Source organism: Colias philodice, chromosome 7 (assembly GCF_061535455.1).
Source record: "Colias philodice isolate Cphi_HAF_F1 chromosome 7, ilColPhil1 Martin Lab GWU primary, whole genome shotgun sequence".
In the NCBI taxonomy this organism is placed as follows: domain Eukaryota; kingdom Metazoa; phylum Arthropoda; class Insecta; order Lepidoptera; family Pieridae; genus Colias; species Colias philodice.
The window spans coordinates 8,980,405-8,992,330 of record NC_143092.1 but is presented as its reverse complement, the minus strand read 5'-3'; the positions used below and the strand labels follow the sequence as shown (position 1 = coordinate 8,992,330).

The 11,926-nt window shown below is 34.0% G+C and overlaps 1 protein-coding gene across 1 annotated transcript; it reads left to right on the top strand.

Moving 5' to 3' along the window:
- The first annotated feature begins 9,951 nt into the window (after nucleotides 1–9,951).
- On the top strand, nucleotides 9,952–11,926 carry LOC149487239 (uncharacterized). Its single transcript, XM_089697504.1, has 2 exons — nucleotides 9,952–10,135; nucleotides 11,138–11,926. The coding sequence occupies exons 1-2, from the start codon at nucleotides 9,952–9,954 to the stop codon at nucleotides 11,884–11,886; spliced, it is 933 nt and encodes a 310-aa protein (XP_089553630.1). The 3' UTR covers nucleotides 11,887–11,926.

The window sequence follows — 11,926 nt, the reverse complement described above, 5'->3', positions numbered from 1 at the left end:
AATGAAATTAGTCTAATCACTACAATTATTCAATTCATAATTTCACGCTTGGCTGGATTGTTGCCGAATTTCCAATTACGATACAAAAGGGCCATTAGCCATAATTAGTGAGCGCTTCACTGGCGATCAAACTTGAAACCCTATCAGTTTATTGATTATTTTTTTTTGATGTCATTTGAAGTATAAGGTCATACTTCACTACATAGTAACAAGGTCGCTTTCTTTGTCCCTATGTTTGCTTAAATCTTTAAAACTACACAACTGATTTTGATGCGATTTTTTTAATAGATAGTGATTCAAGAGGAAGGTTTTAGTAAGTATATAATTTATTAGGTTTTAGACAAAACGGGAAGAGCCGCGGGCGGAAAGTTACTGTAAAATAATATTAAGGAAATTATATTTGTTTATCATTAATCTAGTGTGTAGATTACACATTAGACTTAGATCTAAGTTATTTCGTCATTAAATACATAAAATGGTTCCCTTTTAGCTATAGCACAAAAATCTGCTAGCTTTAGACATTTGAACAATATTGAGGTGTAAATTACATTGCCATGTAATAAAATAAAATTAAACTGATAATAATCGCTGCGTATCGTGCGCTGTGATAATCAACGTGTCAGTTTTTCAGCTAACAATTACAAATTTCACCAGCAGTACAACGAACAAAACGGACAGGCTATTTTCGTATTTATATCAATCAAATGGAACAGTTTAGCCCAATCAAGTATAAATTTATATAATAGCATATTGATGATTCATACAAGTTTAACCCATTGAGCCCCGAACGGCCCGATCGGTCCACGACACAATAGATTTTCTATTGTGCCTGTGATTCCGGGGCCTGAGTTATTAAAAAACAACCATTTACTTATGATAGCTTAGACTCTGCTGGTGAGAGAATTCTCAAAATCAGGTCAGTAACTAGATTTACGTGTCTATGTGGCCAACCAACATACTGAAAACCTTATAACGAAAATGCTCCCATTCAATGATGCATATATTTTGTTCATCTCGATTATGATCGAAATTAAAAACGAAGAAGACACCCCAAGATGAATATTGACTAAGTTCAATAAAGAACTTTTATATCAGTTTTATGACATAATATAAAGTTTTATGACAATTTCACAAGGCAATTGTGGTGCAGTGACGATTATGCAAGGGTCTTTCTTGGCAAGCTTCCAACACTATTAATGTCCTCTGAGTAATCCTTAGGAGTTCAGCTTCCTTGCAGAAGCGTAGCGTGCCTTGGCGGGGCCCCGTATAAAAATTTATTTGGGGGCCCTTAGGAAGGGTAAAGATTTCTCACAAAAGCGCACGTTGGGGGCCCCCTTGGCGCGGGGGCCCCGTATAATTGATACGGCAGATACGGCGGTAGCTACGCCCCTGCTTCCTTGTGACATATATGTAATGCAGATTTCATCTTGATTCATCAAGGCTGTATATTAACACTGTTTATGTATTAAAGGAATATTAAGATTCTAGTAAGTACGTTGAACAGCTCTTGTTGATCATGCGCTTTCTGAAACAATTCTTTAAGAACAAATTTGGATTTTTCATTTGCGAGGCTTTACTGATACCTAGATTTTAAAGTTCTTGTCCCAAAAGGACCACACTGAAATAACTGCCATAGTTAACAACATTTACTGTAATAATTAACAAGTAGGAAAACCTTGTTTATAGTTTCTTGGTTATTAACACAAATTTGCCATAAGTTCATAATCCCCCTTTTAAGCCGTTTGTATACGGATATAAGCATTATGTCCTGGATATTGAAAAAGGCTCGTCCTGATCAACTTTTCCCATACATCAGAGGAACTTGAACATCGTGTCGTTGTACGCGTAAGCTTTCATTTAAATTCTGTACTTTATCATCGCGGCCGGTTCGCAAGGTCTTTGAACCACCGAATTCCCTCCCAATGTTTGAGCCAGCTAAATATAGAACTACGTAAGTATGCCCATATTGCGTTAAACCTAGGAAGTGTATTGTTATATTGAATTTAAATTAAGCACGATACTTTAGGGCATAAGGTTATATTACTTGCGGTTTTATGCGTCAACTTTGTGGTTCATTAAAATGCTCGTGGAATGGTGTTTTATGAGGCGTCACGTAACAACTTCATTATGCAATTTCGAGAAAAGTGTAGAATTTTTAAGGTGCGTGGGAATCTTTTTTGCAGAATTCTATAACTAATTTTAAAAATGTTCCACCATTTCTTACATTGTCGGTTCCTTATTATAAGATGTCGCTCCTAATGATCTTGAGTCATTTGCTAGTTTCAATTACACTTAGCAAGTTTGCATCAGTCTACGTGACAATCATTCGCAGTATGCATTAGGAGAAGCGCTTAACAATATAAATAAGTCTGACGTCAGCGCCAGGACAAAAAGACAGGAGAAATCTGGTATTCTGCTACTGCGGTGACTGGTTGGATTGTTGTGGTCAGTTTTTATCAGGACATTTACTAGATAATGTCGCTTTTAATTAAGCTAGGGTTGGTATTTGTACAGATTAAGAGATATGTACCATTATTTGTAGTACAATTCACGGAAAAATATAAACAACTTGGGGAGGTAAAATTAAGTATCTGGGATGTCAATCAATATTTTTAAAACCTTTTTAGCAAGGATAATGAAAAACTTTGTATGTTTCGAGCAGGTGCGTAAATGTATGTAGTTATAAAAAATATATAATCTAAATAATAATATTTCCAAATATTTCTTAGTGTACCTGAATAAAGTCTGGAACGTATCTATATTTCAAGACTATTCTATACTTCACGTCTAATGAGTAATATGTACTTGTCTGTTTAGAATACTAGGTAATTTCTGGTTAATCTATGTGATTCATACATCTATGAATAAACTAGAGTGAAGATTTTAAATTGAAACTATTTTATAATTTATTAATAATATACTTTATTAATAATATACAATATCAATTAATAAATTTATAAAAGCTATGCTTATTTTTTGTAAAGTTAAATGAAGCAAGTGGTCTTCTTTCCTTAATAAAATACTAAGATGACCCACATAAGAGGACGTTAAAAAAATAGACAGATGGCAAGCGTAGTGGGGTATAATATAAATATTATTACCTAGATAGCATAAACATGGATGAAAGTATAGATTTGCAAGCCTCATAAATTTTCTGCATTAATCCTTTGGTAATTCTATTTGGACTTTTAGTATGATTCTGAGTAGGTTGATCAATATTAAAAGGTCATAAAATATATAAGTTCGAAAAAATATGTTGGTTTAGATAGGTGTCCTGTTTTTCGGAGAATATTGTTCTGTGTTCTTTATGATTATGAATTTATGTGTTTGTTATTTATGGTTTTGAGAATTTGCTAAACCCTAGCGTTAATACAATCCCGAGTATTCTTTAATTGTGGCTATAACCAGCACAATGGGTATGTCGGAATCTTAATAGAGCCCCTTTTACGTTTCGATATGCGGAAAAGTTAGAGACTTTGGGTGGTTAGTTTTTCTACTGCTATAATATTCGTCTGGTGTTTAAAACCTATTATGTATTATTGGATATGGATATACTGGTTTGTACTGTTATTATTAATGATAATGTTTCGCTTGACCCTTGAAACATGCCTTTTTATATTTATCGATTTTTTTTCCTTTCACCAGGAGTAAGCTATTTACGTGTTATTCCCGAGCAATATTATTTTAATACCTAGTATTATAGAATTAGTGGTTTGAAACTTAATATTAATAATATTTGCATCAAAAAGAAGTCGAACCATCTTCCTACGCGTATGTTAATTAATTTTTTGATAGTCTATTATGTATGCGACGACTGTGTGCATACAATTTGAGACTCACATCCGTTTTAACTTCCGCGCCTTTAGAACTGATGACGGCATGGTTTTATATTTCATATTTTTAGCGCGTTATGTTTTTAATTGAGCTGTTATGAGATTTCAATTTAATTATGCTGTTTTATTAGTTACTAACTGCGCTTCTCTCGCTCTGCTCCTGCTGGTCTTAGCGTGATGATATAATATAGCCTATGCTCTATAGCCTTCCTCGATAAATGGGCTATCTAACACCGAAAGAATTTTTCAAATCTGACTAGTAGTTCCTGAGATTAGCGTGTTCAAACAAACAAACAAACTCTTCAGCTTTATAATAAGTATAGATACCTACTTATTATTGGATGCTGATGTATATGCAGGTATGTATAGTTACGATTAACGTGACTAATTTACATGTGATACTCACCCGTGTGATCGTGATAACAATATCTTGATCAGTGTCACCAGAGTAATAAAAAACATTAAACTTACTGGTAAGATCATTTTACATAAGAAATGGCTACTTATAAGAAATGTAAGACATCATGTAGTGTTAGCATGGTACCGTATTCTTTTTCAAAATCTGGCTTTTAATAGAAAAGTCCATTTTTATATGGATATAAGGTACTAAAAGAAATTAAAAGGTGAATAAGTGCCTACTGAGTAAAATTAGGTGAAGGATTATCGTGCTTAAACCCTTCCATATATATCTTACAAGTTTTGTTGTTCTTTTTTATCATATCAATTGACTTCTATATGTATACGGAGTTAATTATACTTTGTTTTATGTAACTTGAGCTATGGAGAGAGATATAATCCACTTACAATGTTTCGTGTCAATGACCTGGCGAACGGCGTGACAATTTTACTAAAAGTAAAAATAAATAAAATAACACCTGAAAACTACTAAAATAATAATTTAAATTAACACATTATATTTACGTTTATTTAAAAATCTTTCCGATTATAATTAAATAGCGCCTGTCAATTTATCATTAGTAAAATTTACACCTGTCTATTTGTTCGCTGCAGAATTTTGTTATCGGCCGTTGAATTAGCTCCACCTTCGTTCCAGTTTACGTAATCTTTTAGGAATGTTGGAAAATGATCTCATACTTAATTATACATGCAATTTTTTTTATTTATGAATATGTAGAGCCGCCCGTAATTTATGGTGAATTTGACGCGGGTTCGAAGCCCGCCTTCGGCCCGAGTTTTTTCTATTCTTTAAAAATTTGTATGTAATTTTTGGTGTTTAGAATTGGTATGTGAATAATTATTATAAGGTTTAACAATTAATTGTATAGCAGAAGGACTATAATCTGTTTAATATAGATACTAATGTAAATGTTAAAAAAATAACAATATACATAAATTCGCTATAAAATTACAGAATATTGACAAAAATAAAAAATAAAAAACTAACCAACGCTCGCACCCATCAGTGTGAACTATCCTAATGAACGCATGTCCAATCCGAAAAGGGAGATTAAAAGCGATCTAACGACGGTGAGCGCGTGCGTTTTGTTTGTTTAGCGTGCTATTGCTATACGTGAGAGGTTAAGGGTGAGGTTACAGTGGTGAACGGAACTGACGATGAAGCGATTAGCGATTTATGGAGGAATATTTTTTCATTTTATTATGATGTTTTTTAATAAAATTAAAATATTATTATGCTATAATTTTCTATAATCAAATAAACTTTTCTATGCTATTTTCTAAATTACTTGACATAATTTAATGATTATTGGTTTATTTCGGAACTATGTATTTCGACTATGAACAAATAAACTACGATCATCATTGTTTTTAATATTTCAAGCAGCTATTGAACGCATTTTTTGTGTCTGTTTTAAATATTGAATACTAGAAGTGGCAAAAACTGTAATTCTAAACGTGTGGATGTTGATCAAGTTTTAAATTCTTTCCATGTTGCGCCGTTGATATATTTTTTTAAAGCTTAAAACTGTTACCTCCACAATTGACTGACCGGTTGGCTTGGTTGGTAGTGGCCCTGCCTTCCAAGCCAGAGGTCGTGGGTTCGATTCCCAACCGGGGCAAATATTTGTGTGATGAACATAGATGTTTGCTCTGTGTCTGGGTGTTACATAATATCTATATAAGTATTTAAAATTATATATGTACATATATTTACCAGCCATCTGGTTTCCATAACACAAGCGAAAGCTTAGTATGTGATCAGATCGTGCCGTGTGTGAAAATTGTCTAAAAAAAAATATTTTTAAGTTAATAACATAACATAAACCTCTTATTACAATAAACGGTAAAGCAACTGTTCTTCATAGTTACTTTCTTCAAACTTGTTTTTTTGGAAAATGGTAAATTTATGCTATTTAAATTAACTGCCTCTACGTCAGTTTAAATTTCACATTAAATTACCCGCTTACGCTCATGTTGCATGAGTTACATCGCTTCGCTCATGACCCGTCGCGACCTTAGTGCCGCCAGCTGCGCATGATTCACGTTGATTCGTGTTTGTGTATCAAAAACGTACGGCGGACTGACGACCGCTGAGAAACAATTTTCGCTCTATTCAAATAAATTACATTATCTGCTTGCGCTTATGCTAAATCGCTTCGCCCGTCACCGGTCGCGGCCTTAGCGAGCGCCGCCAGCTGCGCATGATTCACGTCGATTCGTGTTTGTGTAGCGAGAGGCCGGAAACGAACGGACTGACGACCGACGAGGAGCAACTCTCGGTCTCGGGATCGATTTTTTTGTTAATTTGGTATTTTTTCTCTTTAATTATGAAGTGAAATATCTTTAGCAGCGTTAAGAGTAAAATTTCAAGGTCGCGTCATGGCAATACCGTCACATCATGGAGTAAGGTTTTGGTTCGATTTTGGGTATCTTTGAATCTTGCTAAAGAAGTTTAGTTAGTACATAAGTCTGGCGCATTTGTTATTTGTTAGATTTTGATCTGTTTCGTATTCGTAACAACGATCTTATGATATTTTTAATCGTTATTTATCCTGTATGTTATGTTAAATTAATTAATAATAATTAACCACATGTTACTATTTCTAGTCTATTTCTAGATATTATTGAGATTTTCCTATTAGATAACTTATTGTATGTCTAAGATTTTAGAGATCAGTAAAACGAAATCTTATATTGTTTTCTTTCTAATATTTAGTGATTGAATGGTTTTTGTTTACCCTCAACAAAAAGCGGGGGTGACCTCATTTTCCAATGTCTATATGGAACAAATATTAATGTATATCTGTATGTATTATTGCAGTTATCTATATGGATATGGCTGTCGTTTTTTAAAAACACTTCTATTTGCAATAGAAGCAGTTATTTCGAAGAGCTTTGACTTTCATTAGATGATTAAACATTGATTAAAAGCGTGTGTGAAATGCATATGCCCCACAAGGGAATTCAGGACGTTACCTTTTATCGTGCTATAGCTAATAGCTATACTACTTATAAATAGTTATTTGAAGGTAATTAATCTTACGACAAAATGTAATCAGCTGTGAATGTTATTAGAAGGTTTTTGAAGGAAAAAACATATTATAGTTAAATATTTCCTGCATCCAAACTCTTACTTACTATTCACATAATAAAATGACGTAAGATTGTCGTTTTTATATTAAAATTGTACAAATTTCTTTGTTACGTTTAATTAGACAATAGGCGGTGCAAGTTACCCATTATATAATAATATAATTGAATAATTAATGCCTCAATTAACAATTTCAACTTTTCTTTTGATTGTATTCAAATTGCTTGGATGTGTAAAGTTGTGTGTACTAAAAACTTATTATTAAGATTTAAAATATACATTCATACGATACGTCATATTTTTTTGTACTGCACGTCCAAAGCTCATTGCCATTTAGAATTTATGGTGGTATATAAAAACCATAAAATTTATTTGTTGCGAATAAGTGTAAGTAATCAAGGTTAGTTTTAATTGATGACTGATTCATAACTTTCTAAATCGATGATTTTCACACCTGTTACAGATTATTTGTAACAAGTTACTTACTAGTTACCTATTTAAAATAAATAATTTTGTTTTCCGGTTTGGGTGTTACGATTTCACTGTAATAATGTTATGCTTTTCTATGAATATAAAAATCGTTCCGAAAATAAATACTATTACGACAAGTGAAGGTGAAAAGCAGCAGTTTTATTCAAATTAGTAATTTAATTAAATAAGGAGTTTATTACTTACTGGGCTTCTTCGTAGATTTTTTAATTACGTAAAAATAAACTGCACGACATTGCAATTTAATTAAAAACACCTACATAGATATTTTAACAAAAACACTCATCTATATTATTAGCGATAATTTCACAGGTCAGGATACGCATCTTCATAATGATGTTCAAAAGATATCGATAGTCGATATGAAATATCGATACATCCGCCTCGTGACCTCTATTCGCATGCGCACATCGCTGGTGGCCTTCGGGTCGGGTTCGAATCTTGAATTCTATGTATTGATGTCCTTATGTCGATAGAATAACATATTATGTCAGTCTGGATAAGGAAATTAATATGACAATCTTAGTTTATAATCATCAAGAACAATGTACCTAATGGACCCTACTGTTAGAAACAAATATTACAAAGAAACGTTAAGAAAATATTTAAATTAATCTTCCATAAAATGTAAAATAACGAAAATATTCTCTTTATATTTAATTTAGTTCATTTCTAGAACTTCTGAAAGCACTCAGTCTTAAACTCTCATCGGTTCTACAATCTACAATACTAATCATATTGATTTTAAAAAATAAAAAACATGAAACAGAATGCTTGCCGTCGTTAGTAATCAATTTATCGCTGATTACTTCCTATCGTATTAAACAAAACAAAAAAACAACAACACATTATCTAAGAACACATAAAGCACGTTTCGAATAAAACTTTCCTGCAATTGCATAATACACTTCTTTAAATAACACATCGATCATTAAAAAACGATTACATTGCATTCCTATAAAGCACGCTCACTTTCACTGAACTAAAACTGTATGAAAGTTTATCGACATATCGACGTCGATCTTTGCGCGTATCGTTGCGAAGATCGATAAGCGCATGACATCACTAGTGGTTGGTATGAGGATGTGGAGTCGATTGTTATGCTGTGGACACACGCGATGCTCTCCTTTCTCCATGGTTTTTTGGTTGTCCGTGTTATATGTGAACTTTGTTTGTTTAAACTTTTCCTTGAATGTGTGAACGATAGGATAATGTTAAGTTCCTTTCGGTGCAGTGAAACGTTTCGGTGATCAAATCAAATAGTCCTAGAAGGATCAATCAGGGAAGGATCAACTCAATGTAGTCCTGTTACGTACATTCTTTATCCAGGATAATTTTATCGATAGTGATAGTGAATATTATAAATGTTCTATGTTCTGTATTCACGTCAGAACGACAATTTTAACGAAAAACGCCCAGAGATAGATATATATATGACCGTAGGGTAGATTTTTTCATCCAAATGAAATTCGAGGGGGATGAAACAATGTACATCAAAGTAAACAGCTGTTGTGCGATAATTTGAATAGCAAGCGAGCCACGCCGCGTGCAGAAAGCTAGTTCCATCAAGATTTATCTTGGTCTCTTTTAACATGTGTACAATGATGTTCAAAACCTTTCATATTGCATACAACAATAATTACAATACTTGAACTAATCATGAACTATCACGAAGGTTAGAATTAGCGAGAAAGTGTACGATCCCAGTGCTTATAAGTGCTTTCTCTGTAATCCTAAGGTGTTAGCTCTAAGTAGGTTTATTGGTGTTAGTGTGGCTTATCTCAATTGAATATGTAGGTACTTGAGTTCTGTGAGTTGCAGTGAATTAGGTTTTTGTTGTGAGACGTGTGAATTCGTGTAAGAGCGAGGCCACATTAGTACGTTGCGTTGCGCTGCGACGTCGCAGCGTTGACGCTGCGTCATTTTTCATATATTTTTTATGATATGCCACATATGCGTTGCGTCGTCGCATGCGACGTTTCAACGGATCGACGGACAAGCGACGAAGCGGGGGGAGAGTGATGCGCTGCGCTGTCGGAGCTCCGGTGTAATAACGGATAGTGTTTCGCTGCTAGAGGAGCAAGCTAGACGTGCGCAACGATATTTTTTATCTTTATCATGAGTGTGAACGATATCGATATAGATTTTCTCATATCCCTGGTGCAAGAAAGACCGATCATATGGGATAAAGGACATGAACATTTCAGTGATAAATTCCGGAAAGCAAACGAATGGGCAGCTGTTTGTAAAAATTTATTTGAAAATTACGACGAATTTGAGGATGCTAAAAAGAACAAAATTGGTAAGTTATCATATGTCATAATTACTTAGTTATATAATTTGGTACTTATGTTAATTTAAATCTTCTTCAACTGCCATGGTAAAGCGCCTGCGGGACTCATAAAGTAATTAGCAAATTGGTCTCTGATAAAATTTTGAGCTAATGATTCTCCGATGATGTGGGGTCGCAATTGTGGGAACTTACTTATTGTTATCTTGTCTTGTTGCCGTAAACCATCGTGTTCTGTGACAAAATTGTGTAAAACACAACAAGCTTTCACAATATCAATAGTTAAATCATATGCTGTATCGATTGGCCTGTGTAAAATACGCCATTTATTTGCCATGATCCCAAATGCACATTCCACGTATCTACGGGCTCTGCTAAGGCGATAATTATAAATTCTTTGTTTCACATTGAGATTTTGGCCGCCATATGGACGCATAACATGCTTACTTAAACTAAAAGCTTCATCACCGACGAGTACATATGGGATTGGCGGCTCATTACCATGATCATTTACGAGTGGTTGAGCATCGGGCAATGGTAGTTCATTTCTCATTAAAACTTCGTACAGTTTCGAATTTCTAAAAATGGTAGAATCACTTTCTTTTCCATATGCGCCCATGTCGACAAAAACAAACTTATAATTGGAATCTACAACCGCCAGCAAAACAATTGAAAAATAATGTTTATAATTATAAAACAGAGAGCCGCTATTCGCTGGTTTTGTTAAACGTATATGTTTCCCATCAATTGCCCCGAAGCAATGGGGAAAGTTAGCTTTGCGATCAAAATCTAATGCAATATTTTTTAGTTTTTCTTCTGTGATTTCTTCTATGTACTGTGGTCGAAGATATTTCCAGATAGCTTGACAAACGGACGAAATAATAATAGAAATTGTTGACCTTCCACGTTTAAATTTGAAATGCAAGTCCCTCATCGAATTTCCACTGCCCAAATACCTGCAATACAAACAAAGGGTATTATTACCTACCTACATATTTTTTTCTCTCTTTGCAGGTAACGAAGTTGTAAAAAAATGGAGAAGCGTGAAGGACAACTTTTTACGATACGTAAAAAAAATAAAGGATAACAGTTCATCAGGATCAGAGGCAAAACAAATGAAAAAATATCATTATTACAATCAATTGCTGTTTTTGCTGAAAGTTGCTCAAAATAAAACTGACAGTAGCCTTGATAAAGGAGTGGAACGAAACGAAAACACAACATCATCTCCACGTGCGACAAAACAAATGTCATCGTTACCTCCAGGTCCTTCTCGCTACGTACCTGCTAATCGCAAGAGATCAAACCAAGCAATAGATGATGTCGAGGCGCAAATGTTAGAGGCGTTGCAGGAAAAAGAAAATCGCCATCTATCATTTTTTAAAGGTATTCTGCCTTCTTTAAACGACTTTACGGAATTACAAACGTTGACATTTCAAAGCAAAGTTATAAATATCATTACCGAAATGCGGTTCGGGGAACAGACTCAATCAACAACATGGCAGCTACGCGGATATCATACGGGACAACAATATCAATCGACAACAATGCAGTCACGTGGATATCAAACTGGACTACAGGCCCAGTCACCATCGCCATCGGAGTATCAGACAGGACTACAGACCCAGTCCCCATCGCCATCGGGGTATCAAACGGCTGAATTCGAAACTACTTATTTATCAAACACTTCAGTTAGTAACTTTACTGATGATAGTCAAGAAGAAGAATATAACTTTGCTGTAATCTCTAATACTGATCCTTAAATAAAACTGTATTAAAACACAATAAATGAATAACTGATTA